This window comes from Xylocopa sonorina, chromosome 8, assembly GCF_050948175.1.
Source record: "Xylocopa sonorina isolate GNS202 chromosome 8, iyXylSono1_principal, whole genome shotgun sequence".
Lineage (NCBI taxonomy): Eukaryota > Metazoa > Arthropoda > Insecta > Hymenoptera > Apidae > Xylocopa > Xylocopa sonorina.
Window position 1 is genome coordinate 4,946,562 of NC_135200.1, and position 21,758 is coordinate 4,968,319.

The window sequence follows — 21,758 nt, forward strand, 5'->3', positions numbered from 1 at the left end:
TTCCTTCCTCCCGTTTCGCGAGTCTCCTGTCAAAAGGGGTGGTTGCAGAGTGTTTCTGACGTCTCTGACGTCCCTCCGTTCGCGACCACCCGCGTTATTGTTTTTTCACCAGGATGGCTGACACGCGTGACTCGTATCGAACTTCTTTTGGGTTTGAAAAATTGGAGAATTTAATTGGTTTTTTTTTTTTACTTCGTGTCGCAGGGTTGATCGAGGATTTTGTTCTACGATAGAGGACAGAGAGAGGGTTGGCGATTTTTATTTTTCGTGAATATTTGTAGGAATGTTTACGCTCGAATTATTTTGCGAACGAGCATAATCGTGGGGCGTTTTTAATATTCCGAGTATTTCACGCGACGGTCTCTGTTTGCATTCCTGACCGTGTGCCACGGTTTTATTTTCTTGGAAAAATGGGCGAGCGTTGCGCCAGCGAACGAGAAGAGACGGTAACCGGCGCCAGCGGTTTATTTCTCTTGGTCGCGATTGTCGTGCTTTCTTGTTCCCTGTTTATACCCTGCCCTCGATCCTTCTAGTCTGGAACACAAATATTCTCTCGCCCCCCCTCGCTTTTTACACGAGGATACAACGTTCCTCTTCGACACAATTCTCTCGTTAGATATCTCTTGTTATTCTTCGATCGTGGAGCTCGCGCAACTTTAATCCCCTTCCAAGCCATCTTTTATTTATCTCTCCACCCTCGATTCGAACTCGTATCCGTGACTCTAATTATCTTTCGCCCACGTTTTATTTATCTTCCTCTTCTCTCGTATCGCGTATTTTTTTCTCTCTATTTTAAAAGGTTCGCGTCTCTCGTATTTGCCACTTGAATATAAAACCAACCGCTTGTAGATTTCGCAAGCAAGACAAGATGTCTACTTTGAGAACCTCAACGAAATATAATTACACGCTTGTAACTTTTATACATAACGTTGGGACGTATTCTGAGATCTTGAACGTGTCCATTTGCTTCTCCTGAAAATTCGTCGAGCTGTAGAAGAAATATGGATTTCGCGCGTTCATTTCATTCGTTCGCGAGTGTCGCGCGGTTTTTCCATCGTCACCTGTGCGACCACACGCGCGAGACGCGTCCTTTTCAGGACACGTCGCAGTCGCGTGTACGTGACGGAGCGGAACGGGGGTTAATTGTTGAAAAGCAGCAGTTTCCAGAGGTGGTAGGGGACGGAGAAAGCTGCCAAAGGGAGGACAAATAAGGGAATCTAGGGAAAAAAGGGAGAGATTGCAATTTGCTGAACCTCGCTGCAAAACGAGACAGCTGAGGCTCGTCATGTTTAGGGAAAAAAATCGCTGCTTGGGTTGTACCTCGCTTCGCTGATGAAAGTACTTCTTTCTTCTCTCTTTCTCTCTCTCTCTCTCTCTCTCTCTCTCTCTCTCTGTCTTCGTCTACCCTCACATTTTTTCCTCTCGCGGCACGATTCGTTTTTCCATGTTGTTTTATTATTAACGTCGAATCGAACAGCCCAACCGATGGAATTTGAATAATTCGCCAGGTATTAACGAACGTCCGAGGGAGAACGATCGATAACGATCTTGTTTATCATCTCCCTCGGAGTAATTCAGAGCTTTAATTAGCGAACGGATTTGAGAATTTCGCTTAACGTTTCTGTTAATAATTTTCGCGGTTCGCGCGAAAATCGGCTCGCAGAAAATGTTTAAACGCGAACCTGGAATAAGCTTGAATTCTATTTTTTCAACCCTTGCTAATGGTCGAATATAAATCTCGTTTTACAAGCTATATATAAAATATCCCAGCAAACGCAACTACGGAACTTGCAACTCCGATAATTACATTTCTCAGAATGTAAACGCATAGATAATATATTCGAATATAACACTTTGGTATGTTAATTTGTATATAAATTCATTTACACGCGAAATCGTCTCGAGTTGCAGCACCACCTTCCCAAGAAACTCGTCAAATCCAAAGGGTTAACTCGCATTCGTTCTTAATATTTTTGCATCGAAGAATATCTGATGAATATTTTTCTCGCATGTACACAAATAATATATACTGTTAGTGTTGGTTGAAATTCTGCTAAATGCGAAGTGAATTAGCGCGAAAGCTGAGTAATAGACGTCGTTGGTGTTGGTTGAAATTCTGCTAAATTCGAAGTGAATTAGCACGAAAGCTGAATAATAGGATTCCAACGTAGAAATGCATCGATTGTTGCAATATCGGCTGAATAAAAAGCCAACGCGGCACGAATTCATTTTTTGGCCGTTTTTTCACCGACACGAGGCTGCCACGACGGTTTGAAGAGGCTCGATTCGTTCCCCATCGCCCTGTTCTCAGGCCTCGCGTTTCAACTCGCTCCTTTTTCGATTGTTCGTATATACACGTCCCTTCTCGAGCCTCCTTTCTTCCAAGTCGAGGCATCGCGGCGATAGAAATAAAACTTGAGATAAAGACGGCTCCTCGAAGATGGAGGCATTCCTGTTTTATTCCTCTCGTCTGCTCCTCTTTTTTCAACTCACGACGTATCCTGGACATTCATTTCTAGCCTGAATGAGATCCTTTCGCTCTCTCGCGCTTCCTCTCGATTCACCTCGGCCAGAGGGGCCGGATATTCCAAACCCCCCCCCTCGATTTATCGATTCACGAGGCCTCCGAGCGAAAAATAGACGATAATGATCCACGCCACTTTGCAGCTAAGAATTATGCGACCGATGGGACAGAGGCCAGCCGGTTTTGTTCGTTGAATTTATTCGCGAGGCGAGCCTCGAACATTCTCGAAACGACGGTGAACATCGAACGCGAACTGTTTATGCGTCTGTTATGCAAATCGAGGTGGAAGTATCGATTGGTATCGGGCATCCGTTGTCACTCGCGCCTAGGAAACGTAATAAGTGCAAGAGCAAGTTGCCACGCTGTTGTTAGCACCGTGGACGTTCATGCAAATTGAAACGATCGATGGTGTGTACGACATTTGTAACGGCAGCTGTTGAGAATCATTCTCGTTCATTAATCAAGCGAAAAAAATCCGCCTTTTTCCGTATTCCAGATAGCCTGCATCGTTTTTACCACTTGCGGCGCTCGGATTGTCGAGATGCATTATTCATCGGACACAGTTCTAGCCGATTGTAACGTGCAACTACTTTTTACGTTCGATGATTTGCATTCAGAAATTAGAAGAGCTTAATTTCAATTTTTTAATCAAATATTTCACCAACCACAATATAATATACAGTCCTTCACCCTTCTACTGTTTCACAGCGCTCGATCAGATATCACTTTGGAATTTTGATCGTTAAATTCACGCTCATCGATGATTTGCATTGGGAAATTAGGAGAGCTCGATCTCAAATTTTCAATCAAACATTTCGCGAAACAGAATATAATATACAGTCGTTCACGGTTTCGCAACGCTCGATCAGACATTATTTTGGGATTTCGATCGTTAAATTCACGCTCATCGTCGTATTGTTTCTACAGGGTGCAGAATATTTGTAGAACTTAACGATATGTTATCTCGCGCGTAAGTGAAGGACGCCGTTAAGCTTTAATCCGGATTTTTCGAATCCCACCCCCGTGGCTGCGCGCCTCCTCGAGCCCTTATTATACTCGCACCGTGGCTGGATTTTAGGGGCGACCATGCGAGGCGAAAGTTCACGGGACGATATTTCCGATACGGTTAGTAGCCAGGACGCTCCCCTCTAACCGCATAATCTGCAGCTAAGCACCGATGCAAGGGACGCTCGAAAGCTTCTCCAGCGTCCCTTTAACGCGAAATAAGCGCGAGCTTTCTTTTTTTATGCGCATTTTCAGACGCGTCCAAGCAACGCTTCGGTCGAGCATGAAAAAGTAGTCGAGGTTCAGATTTTTCCATAAAATTAGGAATTCAAATACGAGGGCCTCGTTTCCGGGGGGTGGTTCTCGCGAGGGATGGTTTTTTTATTCCGTTTATCAGCGAGAAACACGAGCGAGATTCTTCTCGATGAATCAATTATCGACGATTTAATATTTTATGTGTCACGTCGTATAACAGTTTCTGGTATTTTGTTCAATTATTAAGAATGCGAGCAGTTTTTATTATCAGTTGGTACCAAACGAATTTTTTTGCAATTTCATTGTGGACTTTGATTATTTATTCCTACGATCTTCTATTAAAAATTTATTGCACACTCGATGCAACGGGAGGTTGATTATAAAAAAATGGTTTGAAAGCAGATTTCCTTTTCCGTGAATGGCAATTTATTAACGCGTCGATTTGAGGGACAACGAAGTATTTCATGCGTTACAGTCTCACAGTTTAGATAGAATAGAAATAACGAACGATTCAGTGGCCACGCAACTTGTCAATGAACGAAAGCAGGAACAATCCTCGCGGAGTGGCCCCATTTATTTACACCGCGGGTACCAACAGCTGCCAACGACGTTAACTCCATCTTGTTTTCTTCTTAGAGCGCGCGCACCCCTGCCGAACCGCTCGAGCGAAAGGCGATCAGTGGGTCGAAATAAAAAATTAGGGGATGCTTTTCCGTCTTGATATTGGATCTTCCTCCTATCTGCGTAACCAGACGCGGAATTCAGGGGGTGAAAATCAATTTGGAGCTTGAAAACGCGTCAGAAGCCGTCACGGTTCCTCCTTCCGTCAACGGATATTAGATTCTAGCGGACGTGCCTGCGTATCGCGCGCAGATTTAACGCGAGTGATGTTTCTTCGAACTTCTGCTATTTATTGAATTAAATCTACCGTTTTGCGTTCAGAGAAACGGTGACAGTCTTTCTCACGGTTAAGATAAATTTTTCATTTATTTAAAATTCCAGTGCCACGGTTAATCATCGTGCGACATTTTCTCTTCATTTTTCGTCGCGTTTCATATCGAACTGAGATTTTTTATCAAATCTTTCGCTAATCCTTGTCGAGCTAGATAAGAAGAGAGAACAGTGCACAATTGAATGCTAAGAATTGAATGCTCAATTGTCAAGCACACTATCCTATATTCTTCTGTAACTTTTAACAACGTTAATCGATGAATCTCAGTTTTCAAGCAGCCTATAGCGTTCTATATTCTTCTGCAACTTTTAGCAACGTTAATCAACGAATCAAAAATATTTTATCTCGAACAAAATTTCTATACACTCGTGGACCACACAACAGAAATTGTTGCTTTCGAGAGAAAGAGGAACTTTTCTCGAAAATCGATACAAGACGAGGCGAAGAGAAAAACGCTGGTGGAGCGTTGAGAAAAGTGACGTGTAAAGAGAAAAGAGAATGTAACGGTTCGCGAAGTTGATGAGGCGCGATGATAAACGATGATGAACCTGGTGTACACCGATATAATGGGACTATATGCAAACGTGTACGTGAGAATCTCTTCTTTTCCCTCCATCTCTCGCGATCGGAACTCGAACGAAAGAAAATCCCGCATCGTTCGCAGAAACGTGTCTTCACAGTTCTCAGCGATGGAAAATAAATTTCCATACCCTCGTTTTCACCTCGCGATACGCGTGCCCCGCGCAGTGCAAGGTGAATTACAGAGAATTAAGGCAGCGAAATGACTATTGCGTGTGCGAGGTTAAACATCAAAGAGTAGCTATTTCCAGCTGCGAACCTTGCTTCGTGGAAAGGTTGCAATTGAAGGAGAATGGAGATTGTTCTTCGACAAGATTCGCTCGAAAGCATTCTCTAAAAATCTTCTCACGTAATAAAAACGATTACTGAGCTTCTAGTACAGCGAAAATGACAGGATAAGGTTGTCTAAACTTAATTACAGTAACGACCAGCAAGGTGTTAAGACGAGGCAAAGTTAAGTAACTCGTCACGGTCTGTTCTCGCGGTGAAATCATCGTTTGGTAATATTTCATCTCGAAAATATCCCTACTTGGCAAAACCTTTGCAGAACTATTTATAAATCTTTCATACAAGCTTTATCTCGAGTATTTATTACCAACTTGCGTGTCCAAATGACCAAATGGCCACTGGCACGTCTCACACGAGGGTATCCAACGATCCGATGACGCGCGTATATCGTGACGACGGCTGTAATTTTTTTTCACCACGAAAAATCAGATCTCGCTAACGAAAAATCGCAACGAAGAATGGCGTTCGCCGATCTTTGCGTCTGATCGATACGTTCGTTCGACACGAACGTTCGTCAGAAAAAAGTTCAATTAATGGCGCACGAAAAATTGTCCGCGCTGTTACGCGAATATTACGCGGCTCGAACCAGAGGCTGCTCGTTATTCGCGAATAATCCTTGCAGATGGAAACGTTCGACAATGGAACTCGTGTAGCTGCAGAGATTACATTGGTACACGATCGTAATACGCATCAGCTGTTCGTGCGCAACCATAGAGAGCCGAATTGAATGGACGCGTAAGCTGGCTGCAGCCAGTGAATTACATTGGAATAAGTCGTACCGTATCGATTAACAAAGTTGATCTTCTTTCGATTCTTCACTTTTTAACGATCACTATCGCTGCGTCTTTCGAACGACAGTTTTCTTCGAAGTGTTACGGACTTTGAAAGATTCTGCGGGACGTAAAATTTGCGAAGCGTAGCTTTTTCTTGGCGAAGAGTTCTCTTGGGATCTGTTGGTTTTGGTTTCGAGCGAAGGAACAGGTCGATTTTCACTTAGCTTCGAGAATACTTGCGGACGAAGTCGCGAATCGTCAAGAGCGCTGTATAGCGGACGTGAAAGTAGAAAGTCTTACACTTCGTATCCTTCAAGATCTATCTCTGATCGTTAATGAACGTCCACTAAATTTCGAAATCACTTTATCTTCTATATTCCACAACGCTCGAGCGTCTAATATTTTAAATCCAACACATGACAAAAATTGTATCTTTGTTACTGTAATTAGAAAAAAAAACAGGATTCTCTATCTTGAATACAAGAATAGCAAACTTCTCTGGAATCAAAAATAAAACGAAAGACGTTTCGCTGTATAAAAGTCCATAGATTTGCCATAAACTCGCTCAGCACCCCTTCGAGAGCCATCGAAACGTAACTCGCGTTCTAAATTCAAAACCGTAGCCGCCTTCGATACCTTCGAGAATGGTTCGAGATCGATAGAAGTTCGATCGTGGCGGCGGAACTTTCCACGGAGTTTTGCAGGTTATTAAAATGGCGGTCGTTTGCACGCGCTCGATTCAAACATCAAGTCCTATTCGATAGAAATCCAAACGCATCAGAAACGAATTAAGTTCGTGTACCAAGGTACCATTTTCACTACACTGACCATGCGTATCAAACGATATCGAGTATCTCGCCACAGCCTCCGTCAGATCTCGTTATTATTTAATTAAAAAGATCGTCGATTAATAAGTAACTGATAGCAGCGATGGACTATCGGTAGATGGAAAGGGGAGCGAAAATTCACGACGGACTTATGAGTCAACCGCCTCATGACAGCCATCAGGACTTAAGCCGATCCCACGGGCCCAAGGGACGTTGTCAGTGGAGTCTCCGCTTTGTCGAATTCACCCTCGACTCTAATTCGTATCGACGGTCGCACGTGCGTGAACTCCCCGTAGGAAAGAGAAAAAAATACACGCGCGCCAAAACGAAGAACAAAAATTGAAACGATCAGAGATCTTTCGATCGTTGCCACGAAATTTCGAACGAAGAAATTGTACGAAATCTGACGAGGGTGAACATCGAATTATGCTAACTGCAAAATGCAACTGCAAATCAAAGAAGCGACAGGGTGTCCTTTTGTAGGCTCGCCTTTCGATCTCGAACTCCCCGTAGGAGAGAAAACAGTACACGCGCGCCAAAACGAAGAACAAAAATTGAAACGATCAGAGATCTTTCGATCGTTGCCACGAAATTTCGAACGAAGAAATTGTAAGAAATCCGAAGAGGGTGAAAATGGAATCGTGCTGTGTAAAGTGAAATTGCAAATCAAAGAAGCGACAGGGTGTCCTTTTGCAGGCCCACCATTCCATTTCGAGAGACGTGTAACGAAACTCAATGGCGGAAAGATCGACAGTGTCGATTCTGAGGCGATCGCGAGCCAATCAGCTGACACAGGCAGCTAATTGCAATCTAATCTCCCGTATAACCGAGATTCGAGGCGGTCGCATCGGCACCCTCGACTCGTCCGCTCTCGCGTCCATTGGCAATCGCGTGAAAGCTGAAAGACGTCGAGTGGGTGGCGAAGAAGCGTCGCGCTTGCTCGACGGCCAGTCGATAATCGGGTTTTTTCCTGGGAAAAGGGTCGCTTAGTCATCTTGGAAGCGGGTAATCGCGTGGTTCGCGCGGCTGGTGACCGAAAACTCTGTAAGGGCTCCTCTAATCCCCGAGTTGGGTTCACGGGGGTGGCTCGGCCCCGTAATCCAACTCCTTGGCTAATCATTTCAGCTTCTTCCTCCGCGCTCTTCGTCACTTTCTGTCGTTTACTTCAAAGCCAGCCTTTGACCCAGCGCGGCTGCTGCTCGCCAGGAGATAAATTTTATTTCTCGGCTGCGGATAAGGCGACTGATTAAAACGCCGCTGCCGATCAAAGCGCTCGTTAGTCGCGTTCGAGTCGGAAAGAAAAAAAAATAAAAATCGGATACCCGTTGCGTAATTAGGAAAAATTGAATTATCGATGATTAACCGTAACGTCGCGCTGATACTCGTTTCATTCGATTCTCCTCTTTTATCGTGAGGTATTTTATCAGACTATCCACATTTTCGACGATACAAGGAACCATCGAGTCTAATTCTGAGTTCTTGATATCGAAATGTGTAGACACAGACGACGTACAGTTATATGATATTTGGAGCATCTTAAATAAGTACAGTTTTTATTTCTGCTTCGAAAAATGTATTATACCACGTTACAGTAGGTGCGATATAAACGATGGGAAATTGAACATCGTTCAGAGATAATATAGCGTTGTATTGTTAAAGGAAACGTGAATATCGGCGTGACACGGTGCATCCTCGCGTATCGACTCGTTTCCTACTCACTCGACTGCTTTTCGCGGTAGAAAAGTACGATAAACCACGGCGTTAAATGTCAACGTATCACTTTTAAAGGCTTCCTTCGGGTGCACTTAACCAAGCGTGTACTCAGTCGCAGGACAGACACTCTGTCCGAGAGAGACCGTAACTCGATACGAGCAGAAGCGAGAAAAGAAAACCGATACCGATATTAGAAGTTGCTGCATAAATAGAGCGGGGCGAGCAGTTTCACGTAACATTGTTAAAAGCGTTTACTCTCTGTTGGCGTTCGCCTCGTGGCTGCTGCGGAAAGTGCTTTACTGGCTGACTTTTCGGCTGTTTCCGTACGCGATACCACCTCGCATCCGTTCGCTCCCCCTTTCTCGTCGTTCACTTCCTCAAACCAAAGCGAACGCTCGACGCTGAAACGCACCAAACCCTTTAGAAGCCATAAAACTATAAGCACTTCGTACTTTCGCGCGACGATCCCATTTCATTCACTGCGATTCGCCTTCGACAATTTTTATTCCCCATTATCATTTTGTTTATCTCGAGACAAACTGGCAGGCGATTGTCGACGATCTTAGCGTCGACGTGCTTCGTATAAATCGTACGCTTAGCATTACGCGAACGGCGATCTAATTGTTTAAATGGCGCGGGCTCGCTGTCAGCCGAATCGTCCAATTGGTTAAATGGAGTCAAACGATACCGTACGTTCGCGGCATTTATTGAATTATCATATCTGAGAACGATATCCAGCCACGTGTGACAAGTCGACGAAGAGACTTAAAGCTGAGCGCTCGAGTGCGACCAGCGTGGAAAAATTACTTCACTGCTGGCCTCTCCTGCTCTTCCGTTCACGATGCATTCTCTGGTGCGCCAATGCAGTTCCGTGCAACGTATCGCATGCATCGCACGTTTCCCAGAGGCTCCCAACCACAACCAACCCTCTTGTTGTCACTCGACTGAGTACTGCAGGCATTACACACGACGAATGGTCGTTCGACAGTTTCCGGGAAGTGATTAGAAGGTACGATCTCCCGCGTACGAGTACGCGAACGTCTGGTAAGATCGTAATACCAGGATACACCGGAAAGCAAACAAGCGATGCAGCAGACGATAGCATTTATCTATCTAGATGACGCGAGTGCAGAGTACAATGGACAATAATCGCAGCGTGCACGATTATGCGATGAGTCTTTCATTGGTTCTGCCTTCGCTTGGATTCTGATTGATCGCGAGCGGACGACCGCGACTTCTGCGACGTGTCAGCTGATTCTTGTTTATTTAGGAATTCAAACGATTCCTCTGCTCGTTCCTCGCTTTAAAATCGCGATTATATCTCTGAAACTTGTCGCATGTTTCTAATTCGTGCAATGTATAGCGAAATCACGTTTTTATTATCAAAGAACGCGTATCATTTCGCAACGAGAGAAACCTAGAAGAACCAGTACAAGAACGGACTAAAGTAACGAGCGTAATTTCAAGGTAGAACCACAGCGCGTCGCGTTCGATTAAGCGCGTATCACGCGAGCTGAATGATTGTCCGTGATCGTTAATCTCCCTGGTGATCAATCATAACCGATCGAGCTTTCCAAGAAAATGAACAAACGCGCGTTTCCTCGCTCGCGAAACGATGTCGAAAGCGAATCGCGAGACGAGAGAGGGTCGAACAGATTCGTGGCGTTCGATTTCTCGCGGTGAAAGAGAGAAACCATCAACCCACCATCGAGTGGACTTAACCTTTTAGGTATGGTTGAATTCTGCATGTGGCTATTTCCCTGGACGGCAGGGTATGACGTGAACGATGTATAATTGATATCACACTGTAAAGTGTGACAGGCAAGGTCGTTCAAAGATTACATCCGCGAGCCACTATAGTGGCGCGTCGTTCAGAGAGATGGCATACACGAAAGCCACTATAGTGGCGTATTGTCCTGAAAAATGATATCTACGAAAGCCACTATAGTGGCGCGTCATCGTGAAAAATGATATCCGCGAAAGCCACTATAGTGGCGCGTCGTCCTGAAAAATAACCGCGAAAGCCACTATAGTGGCGCGTCGTCCTGAAAAATGATAACCACGAAAGCCACTATAGTGGCGCGTCGTCCTGAAAAATAATATCCGCGAGAGCCACTATAGTGGCGCGTCGTTCAGAGAGATGACATACACGAAAGTCACTATAGTGGCGCGTCGTTCTGAAAATTGATATCCGCGAAAACCACTATAGTGGCGCGTCGTCCTGAAAAATGATATCCGCGAGAGCCACTATAGTGACGCGTCGTACCTAAAAGATTAATCGCCTCAGCTTGTCAATGGCGCGAGACTCGACGCGCACGCCATCAGGAGGCGCGCTGCTGGTACCGCTGCGCGACCGATGCAATGCCCTTACGAGCCTGGTGCACCGTTAAACACTCGCTAATGCGACCGCCGCCCGTTGCTCCCTGGCGCATCGATGCGCAACGCTCGTGCACGAGCGCAAAAGCGGTGGGAGGAGAAGGTTCTTGGCGAGAGGAGCAGCACGGGTACGGAAGCGACGCTGCGCCCTGCGCGAAACGCGGGCACGAGTTCACGTTTGAACGAGAACGCGGGAGGACGCGAGGCCGCCATGCTCGCAGGATTCCTCTCGCCGCTTGGTATCCGCTCGGGAGTGTGTCGTACGAGTTGAATACGTGGGACAGGCGATCTCTCGCTGGACGCACGTGACTTTGTCGCTCGAACTCGTTCGCGTTTTCCAGTTTCCGTCGCGTCACTTGGTAAGCTACACGGGCCAATCTGAGCACGTTTCGAGACGTGCTGGAATGTGGTGCGTTCGTTAGTTTTTCAGGGTGGCTTTGTCGCGTTCGATGAGACATTTTCGTTTCGTGTGCGCTCGTTTTCTTGGTTCGTAGTGTTAAAGGTTATTGGGGCATTCCTCGTGTTCTTCTGTGGGGATACTTGTTGGTGAGAATTTGGAAATTTTTATATTATCTGGGGAATGTTGTGGTTTGGTTGGTTCTACGATGGAGCGTCTACGGTGGAGTTACTTGTGCGTGGAGGGAAACGCGAGTAGTAACGATAGGGTGACAGAGAAGGGTAGCGGAAGAAATTGAAATTGAAATATGTAAATAGATGAATTGAATTAACATTTCATCCGAGACCAGTGTTTTATAATTGTACAGTTGACGACAATGCAGCGAAATTGTGATTATACGAGTTAGACCAGCGAACGGATGGCGTTCATGCGATCTTTTAACGCGCAAGGCACGTCTTCTCGCGGGGAAATACGAGATACGTTGACAACGAATGCAGACAGAGAAAAGGTCCCGCGAGCTCGTTTTCGAGAACGTTTTGGAAAAGTAGTTCTAATTAGCCCCTTTTAGGCGAGACACTCGGTTAAATTAGAACAAAGCGGAAGTTTTTAACCGCTCGATGGTAACTGCGACTACGATTTCGCACGAGTCAGCTGTCGTGAATGCGCAACAAGTCTTGCCTGACACGCGTGTCACGGAATTCTGTAACCCTTTGTACTCTGACTTCCCTCGACCCCTGCCCTCCTCAATGTTGCTGTCGTTAATTAAAACTCGCTGTTCTTTTCCACGCTGTTTTGGGAAATATCGTGTACGGATCGTGCTCCAAAAGCGTTCGTCCTTCTTTTAGAAACGTTTCAAGGGTTATACGAACGAAAAAAAAAAATTGATAACCAAGTGCAAATAAGAGAAAAGCTCTCGAGGTTAATTTAATTGCGATACGTTAGTGGTAGCCAATTGTAATCAGCGTTTCTTGCGGTTACGCGTGTATAGTTTATAGTATAACAATTGTCTATCGCGCATACGATTTTCTTAGCTTCGAAGCGCGCTAAAAGCGAGGTCGGGACAAAGAAGAATAGAGCGAGTAATTTTATTAACTACACTCGCATCGCTTATTAAGGAGGGGGCAAATAACAACCGCGATTGTTTTTACGGGTCTATTCTCGTATCTTAACGATTAAACGAGCGAGTGTAAAATGTGGTTATCTATTCACTGTGTCGTATTTCACGGTGGATGTTTTCATCGCGCTGCGATTGGACGAGCACTAATTTCTCGGTATCTTGACGTGAACAAAAAGACGTCCCTGCTGTTTATTCAGCGAATAGCGCTCGCTGAAAGATTCACGCTCGCTCCGCCAATTTGTTGACACGCTTTTTGGGGAATAATACGTCGCTTAATCTGCCCGTTAATTAATTAAAATTTCGCAGAAATGTCGATGAAATTTTTTACAAACGACAAACCAGTGCTATCTCTATATTAATTATAAATAATTAATTCTTCCAAATGATTCATTTCGCGTATCATTTTCATTTCACTCTACCGAGAAACTTAATGTTTCGCGATAAAAATTGTAAGTATAAATTGCTTATTTCTGTTCGACAAGAAAAAGAGAAAAGCACACGATTCCATCGCCTCGTGCATATATCAAAGCACACGTACGTGTGTAACCAAAGTAACGACTTGTTCCGTGAAGTATGCTCGTGTCCATTCATCGATCAAGTCCATCATCGAGTGCTCGTCAAACATCAGGCAAGGGAATCGCATTCGTAGTTTGCCTAGTTGCAGGGTAAACTGTTTAATTAGCGCTCCACGAACGTAATTACCAAACATTCTAGCCAACTCTCGTTCTTCCCCTCGTTGAAACTAATCAGCAACGATTCTTAGAAATAATATCTCTCTTCCACTGACTACCTAAAAATAGCGACCTTCCTTCTCGCATAAACTTCACGCCACTAACAAAAGTCCAGAAGTGTGTCTTCCGCGTTTCCATTCGAATTACAATTCTCATCGCGCGTGATCGTTACTCGTACAATCTCCAATCTCGATTTCCACCTACCAATCGAGTACATAACGCGCGACGAGAATTGTAATTTGAATCAAAAGGCAGAAAACACTTTTGAATGAAACTTTTTTGAAATGAAGTTTATGCGAGAAGAAAGACCACTCTCTTTTTACGTAGTCAGTGGAAGAAAGAGGAGATATTATTTATAACAATCGAGTACATCAAGCGGGACGAAGAACAGCCGACGTGTTAGAGAGCGCAGGGTCGAAGAGGAACCGCGATGGCGGCGCAGGTGGCTCTTCGACCCGCGTCTGGTCATCAGCTGGGCAGCTCAGAGCGCGCGGATGTTGTTTTAATATCTCGCGAGATCGATCGCTCGTGATCCAACTTACGATGAATCATAGCTCGATGCTTGGTCACGTTTCGCCTCCTTCCGTCCCGCTTCCTTGCCCTCTGTTCATCGTCAACGACGCCCCGTGGAATCCGTTGATAAAAGAAGCGAATCGAATTTATCGCGACACTTCGTGACTCGTGGTTTTTACGAGGCGAACTTGTTCCGGCTAGTTTCCATCTTGCTCGTTACTCTATATACACGTGTATACAGAAAACTTTTGCAAACGATAATCAATGGATCGTTGTCTCGAAGAATGCTTCAACGATCGTGTGTTTCATTTCGATGAAGATTCGAAGAACGCAAGGACAAAGCCTCGAGATTCCATATCGAATCGGTTCGACAATTGTCAGCGATCTTGAATCTCGTTTCAATCGATCCTCCTTTCATCCCCTCGCGTTATGATTCCACTCGCGCAACGAAAGAATGTGATTGAAAAAATTAAGGTGGCGAAGTAACTATTGTGTTTGCGAGGTTAAACATCAAAGAGTAACTATTTCCAACCGCGAACTTTGCTCTTCGTGTAAAGGTTGCAAATTAAAGGAGAATCGAAGATTGCTCTTCGACAAGATTTCAATCCGCTATTGTAAATATTTATTAATATTTATCCGTTGGAATAATTTTGAAAAATCGATTCGACGATCGTCAGCGATCTTGAATCCCGTTTCAATCGATCCTCTTCATCCCCTCGCGTTATGATTCCACTTGCGCTACGAAAGAATGCGATCGAAAGAATTTAAGGCGGAGAAGCAACTATTGCGTGTGCGAGGTTAAACTTTAATTGAAGGAGAATCTAAGGTAGTTCTTCGAAAAGATTTCAATGCGCTATTGTAAATATTTATTAATATTTGTTCGCTGGAAAGGATTATGAAAAATCGGTTCGACGATCGTCAGCGATCTTGAATCCCGTTTCAATCGATCCCCTTCATCCCCTAGCGTTATGATTCCACTCGCGACGCAACGAAAGAATTTAAGGCGAAGTAACTATTGCGTGTACGAGGCTGTTGTAAATATTTATTAATATTTATCCGCTGAAAAGCATTTGAAAAATCGGTTCGACGATCGTCAGCGATTTTGAATCCCGTTTCAATCGATCCTCTTCATCCCCTCGCGTTATGATTCCACTCGCGACGCAACGAAAGAATGCGATCGAAAGAATCAGGCCGTTACCAGGACGCGTGTTATACATATCCGATTATGAGCTCGACGATCGACCAAGGGTTCGACTAATTAAGGAGCGTGCAAGACTCTCTCTCTCTCTCTCTCTGGACGATTCCATCGTTCGAAACAAGTAGACCAGTTTATCTCGTATCTGGGCCAGATTCGTGTCGCGCAGTTTGACAATTGAGACCGATTGCTCGAGCGTACGAATTGGGCTCCGTGATTACGGCGAATCAGTGTCAGCGGAGCCGGTGGCAATGAAGAACGATCGCGCGATCGAACGTGGGACCCGCTTGGCCGAATTTAATTCGCGTAGACAGAGGGATTGATTTACGGCGGTGATTCTTAACGCGATTCACCGCTACGGGAAATTACTACGACGCCCTGAGATATTACGGGGCGCATTCCGTGTCGCGTTCTCTCTCCAGAGAGATTCTCTCTTCCAGAGAGTCACGCTCTATCGAACGGCTTCGAGACACGCATGTACGTTCACGTATTCTCGTTCGTACACTTGCGCGTGTGAGAATCGAGATTTTTTTTTTTCTTGTAAAGTCTACGTACGCGTGGATTAAGATTTGCAGGTGGGTTACATTGGGGGTGGTTTAGTTGAGACTCGAGTCTCAGAAAAGTAACGAAAATGAGCTTGGATTGATTTAAGTCTGTGAAGCGCGTTGCTTCGAGTTTTGCTGCGGATGAAAGAGGAGAGAAGGAAGGAAAAGAGAGGAAAGAGTGTTTCGTTCTGGGCCTGCTAGTGGACTTATCGATAAGGCTACCTATCAGGCCTTGCCTTAGACGCTGAGCTGTTAGGGACAGGTCAGAAGTTATTTGAACGGATGTCCCTCTAATGACGACTGTCGAGAGGTCGCCACAGTCTACGTACGCGTAGATTAAGATTCGTAGAAGGGTTGTTTGGGGTTGGTTTATTTGAGACTCGAGTCTCGACAAAGATCGCTGTTTCAGTGAAAAGTAACGAAAACGAGCTTGAATCGATTCAAGTCTGAAGTAGAGATTTTACATTTTGATTTTAATCGCGAGAAACGAAATGGGGTGAGACAATGTTGGTTTTGACTCGATAGAAGTTTATTTGTTCGAACCACTTGAAGTTTCGTTGGTACGTAGAAATGTACGAACTATTCGACAGGCATTCGATCTGCAAGCTTTCACGTTCTTCGCGAATACTTGAGCAGTTCGCGGGATTAATTGATTCCGCTGTGCTGATGTTAAAACACGGGTTATCGCGAAGAAATATGGAGCGTGAGATTATCGTGCGTGGCTAATGAATCTTGGGGGGCGTAAATGGATTACGTGTACGAGAAGTTTGAAATGTGTCTTGTAACTGAGTTCTGGCCACAACGAGGCGAGCACTTTGAACGTAAACGATAGCAATTAATTCGATACCACTGTCCAGATGGAATTAATAACATTCAAACGTCCGTGCCAAGCGATCGAAATTAATACATTTTCATTTCTAAAGAACATTCGAATCGATAGATGTTCATCGACTAATATCCCAATACTTCATAATTCGAATGCCATCGTTTCAAATTAAAACCTTAAACGTTCAGTTTCTCGATTAGCGTGATAACGAGCATAATTTGTAAAGAAAAATTAGCAAGAAAAATCTTAATCGTCAAGTCATGACTATTATCAACTATAGCTGTTACTTATTTATAATGAATATGAAATTGTCTAGCGATTTTAACCACGCTTTTATTAATAAATCGCTCAGTCTTCCCACTAATTACCAAGCGTGCAACAATAGAACGAGGCTCGTACAATATAAATTACACAACTTCCACTGGCAGCTGGCAGTAGCGTGGATCAGGACGACGCAGCTGTTTCACAGTCTAGATTAAAATTTATCAGGAGATCTTCATTCCGCCAGTTTAGATCTACCGTCCATCCTTCTATAATTGCCATAATCGTTATCGATTTACCACTAACAATAAGAGTACCAAATAATCAACCGTCTAACCGAAGAATGGAGAGGAACAATTAAGAAAAATAGTTCTTGTCGCACAAATTCTAACATCGTATCCATTTTACGAATATTTCACTGAGAATAAGAGATTCTAGAACTGCTGTTCTCAAAATGGACGCCGTATTTCAGCAGAACTTCTCCCGCGTCTAGCAAATATTTATAATCATCTGTCCATCAATTTTACGAATATTTCACTGAAAATAAGCGATTTTAGAGCTGCTGTTCTCAAAATGGACGCCGTATTTCAGCAGAACTTCTCCCGCGTCTGGCAATATTTATAACCATCTGTCCGTGGAACGTGGTGAACGCTCGCGCCTCGTTGATAGCCGATTATCTATTAATTCGACGGATCGCAGGTTCGTCCCGCGATACACGTAAATTACGCGTCGCCAGCCACAATGTCGCGCGAGTGACAGATCGAGCAACGAGTGGTTCCGGATTAATCTACCCGCGTGGTAAATGCGCGCTGTCACGCGGACGCGGTGCAGCCAGGCTGCTGCTGTTTATTTTGTTTGCAAACAGGGCATACTTGGCAGGCACAGAGGCCGAGGAGAGGCCCCCAGAGCTCGGCTGGCACAGTATTGCGACTGTGCTCGGCTAATGAGCCAACCGATCGTCGTTTTATTGAGTCGCGGCCAATGACAGCGCGGGAGGGGAGCCGCGTTAGAAAAAGACGAGGGCGGACAATAAGCGTTTATCATCTGCCGTTTAATTAAATGTTACGAGTGGAGTTAGGATGGATATTTCGTCGAGCGTCGAATCTCTTTCTTGCTGCGCGGATAGAGAATCGCTGACGCCATCTTCATTTGCACGATGGCTACGTCGAGCTCGATTCTTCCATTCTCTCCGTCTCTGGTATTCATCGAGCAGTCGAGGACGAATTTCACGCGATCACTGTCGTCTCGCGTGGTTCCATTACAGTTTTATATTATATCAATCAAATAATCGTTGAGTGATTAATGGGAATCGTTGGTTTTCTGTTGCAGTTGGCTTGAAACATGGGAACGGCGGTATAGGTAGCGCGAGTAGCTCGAGAAGCACGAGCCCCAGTCAGCAACAGTCCTCTCAAACAGGGCTCTCGTTCATCCCCCAACCGAGGAATCAGAATCCGTCGAACAGGCAGCCCACGGCCACCACGCCAAGGTAAATGTCTTCGAGGATCCAATAATGGAACTCCTTCCTGATTTTCTCCTCGATCGATGCGTATTAGCCAGGTATTTCTAGTGGAAGATAAAAGTAATCAGCGAATCTCGCACGTTTTCAGCCCTCGCACGTCCACCGTGGGCAAACCCAGCGGCGTGAGGACAGGTCAATCATCCCCGTACACTGGGACGAACAACGCCCCCGCGCAGCAGAACAAGAACTCGGTGCTGGACAAATTCAAGCTGTTCAACAACAAAGAGAAGAACCAGGACCGCGGCAAAGCGTCGTCAGGCGTGTCGAAGCGCACTTCGAGCTCCTCCGGGTTCTCCTCCGCCAGATCGGAACACTCGGACAGCTCGACGTCCCTGTGCGATCAGAGCAAATTGCAGCTGGAGTCGCCGAAAAGTCGCGCGCTGAAGTCGAAATTGCAGTCGACGAAGCCAGCGAAACAGGCGAGCCCAAAGACCGTGAGGAAGGAGCAGAGCAAAGCGCAGAGCAAGATCGCTCGTACGAAAGGCGCGGCTGAGAAGTCGGTGGGCTACAGTCCTGTGCTGGAGGATGTCAAGCAGGGCAGCAAGATCGCCGCCGCGGCTACGAAGCTGGCTGCGGATAAGAAGTCTTCCAATCTGCACGATTTACTGAAGCAACAACAGCCGCCAGGCCAGCTGCAGAAGCCGAACCAGTCGCAGCTGGTGCCCGCGAAACAGATATCCGCGCAGGACCCGAAGAACTACGGGAGCCTGAAGAACGAGTCGTCGAAGCAGCCACCACCGCGACCAAAAATGGAGCTACCTGGCAAGATATCCGACACGACGAAGATTCACCTGCAGAATATGAAGGTGCCACCGAACGGGCTGAACAAGGACGTGCTGGCGCAGAAGGGGTTGATGAACAACGCGAACGGGATGATCAAGCAGCCAGATCGCGAAGAGATGGCGATCAACGAGGAGAACATCTCGATCGATCACACGCTTTCGATGAATCAAGCGAATTTATGCGAGCAGAAGCACGCGACGCAGCATGCAAGGCATAACGAGGTCACTGAGAATCTGTCGGGGCACAATCAAGCCCCGTCTGCCTTGGAGAACGCGAACAGCCCCTCGAGACAGCAGAATACGAGTGTGCCAGTGAAGCCAAGAGGTTCGAGCGAAGCGCAAGAGATCGAACGCGCGAACGGAATGCAAACGCCGCCAATGTCCCCTCGTCACAATCAGGAGGCAACGGTGGACGTTAAAATGGCCACGATTCAGGAGGGCTCACCTGTGCCACCAACGAGCTACGCGAACAGCGCACCACCGCACGGACACGTTTCGAGTCCGTTGAATTTTGGGGCGAACAAACAGCCACCAATGCTTGGAAGCCCGCTGCAAGGCTCCGCGTTGAACGCTTCCGGTAGCCCCGGTTCCAGCATTCCAAAGCCCACGGCCTTGGTGAAAGGCACCTCGAAGCCGCCGAAGGAAAACTGCATGCCTAGCGTGCCGACGCCCACGAAATTGAAGGCAGACGCTTTACATCGCAAGCTGGACCCGAACACTGTCGCGATGGTCTCGCCGATGCCGAGCATCTCCGATCTGATGTCCGAGAGCTCGCACAGCAACTCGAACAGCACCGGGCAAAGCAATTCCAGCGACAGCAGCGTGATCTACAGGCCGAGCAGCGAGAGCGGCAGCGAGATCAAAACTATACCGAATAGAAAGATCGACACGACCTTCGAACAGATGGAGAAGGTTAGTACGGGTGCCATTTCGAGTGCCGTCGCTCAGATCCCCCGTTCAGCCTGCGAAACGAATTCGAGATACGCAGGATAATCTTTGGTTCCCTTTAAATGTTAAGCGAACGAAATTCTGTGCAACGCGATCTTCTCTTCTACCATCTTCTTACGCGATGAGATACAAACGATCCAGAATCTGAAATTCTGCTGGTACCTGAATAATATCGATGAAAGCCACCCTAAAAGTCGCCTCTCGATCCATTCGATATTAATCGATCAATTTTTAACGGTGCAATTTAAAAACCTCTCGCTCTAATCACACTTTTACAAACGTTCCCTCCACTAGTACGCTCCACGCATACATATATACATAAGCGCGTGTACAAAACCCTTTATTCGTACACAATAGTAACACCGAAGAATCCTCATGGAGCACCAAATATCCCACAATTACCGTGGCGCTAGCGTAACACTAAATATAGAGAGCGAGGCATTAATTTGGCTTACTTCGCAGGTTCTCTCGGAAAGTTCAACGTGCCCCAGTGGCTCTATGGGCGACGACGAGGCTGAGATGACAGTGAAGCCCATGCAGCCTTTGCTGCGCGGCTACACGCCCGGCGCGAGGGCCCTTCAGACCCTGCCGAGCAGAACGACCGCGCGACAGTACACGATCCTTCATTCCTCCTCTCATCATCATGTCGGTCACGATTACGCGGACATCGACGTCGCCTCCGGTTATCTAAGCGACGGCGAGGTACTCCGCGGCGGGATGACCGTTGGAAGCAGAACCCTCTCCGACCTCTGCGACGGTTACATGTCCGAGGGCGGTGCTTCGTTGTACGCGCGCAGAATCAATCCGTCTTACAACCAGGACCACGAGAGGTAAGGTATTTTGGGGGACGTTGCGTTACCTGTCGATAGGGCGAGTTAGAAGGAGGCGGGTACGCGGGTTCTTCGAACGAAATCGGCTAACCCTCCGTTTAGAGCAGCGTTCTGTAACCGCCAGGCGGATATTGGGGGTTGGATTCTGTTCTTGGGATGCGTTGAATTTTTTTTAATCGCCACGTTAGTCAGAAACCTCTTGAATAAAGAGTCAGGAACCTCTTCTCCTCTCGATAAAGTTTGTAGGCGCGCGGTTTTAATTTAGAAATGACGAACGATCGTGTTTAAAGTGTCCTGATCGTGAACTTTCGTCAGCATTTTCTGATGTACAGCTAAAAGGGGTGAGTGTACCGTTTAGAGAAATATTCGTTGCTAGTGAAAAGAGTTCATTAATTTTTCTTGTATCTTGTATGTTAATACCCTTGGCGAGCTTAAAGATTGCTAAATAGCTTGCTGGATTGATTAACGTTGCTTTAACCCGATTATTTCGATGATTACATCGATATATCGGATGTATTTCTGCACGTGATATCGTTTATAATAACGATTACAGGAAATCTTTCCTCTGAAAAGAAGAGAAAATTCATATTTCCGAACACGATACGAAAAGTGCTTGTTAAAAACTATCTGGACGAAGTTTATCCGAATTCATCGAGTTGAGAAGCTTATAAACTTTAAGTATATACGCGACTCGCTAATCAATACTCCGCGCTCTCATCCGTGGTTCACGTGGTATTAATTCATTTACGTGCTCCCATTGCCTCCAGAGCTCTCTGTTTACAATTTTCTCGTTTTCAATCAT

At 45.8% G+C, this 21,758-nt stretch overlaps 1 protein-coding gene across 1 annotated transcript in view; it reads left to right on the plus strand.

Moving 5' to 3' along the window:
• The window catches only part of Sick (sickie), a 164,991-nt gene that overhangs the window by 65,119 nt on the left and 78,114 nt on the right, over positions 1-21,758 (plus strand). The window contains exons 6-8 of the mRNA XM_076899505.1: positions 18,207-18,363; positions 18,485-20,090; positions 20,589-20,956. Coding sequence (XP_076755620.1) covers positions 18,207-18,363; positions 18,485-20,090; positions 20,589-20,956 — 2,131 coding nt within the window. The remainder of the gene's footprint in view (positions 1-18,206; positions 18,364-18,484; positions 20,091-20,588; positions 20,957-21,758) is intronic.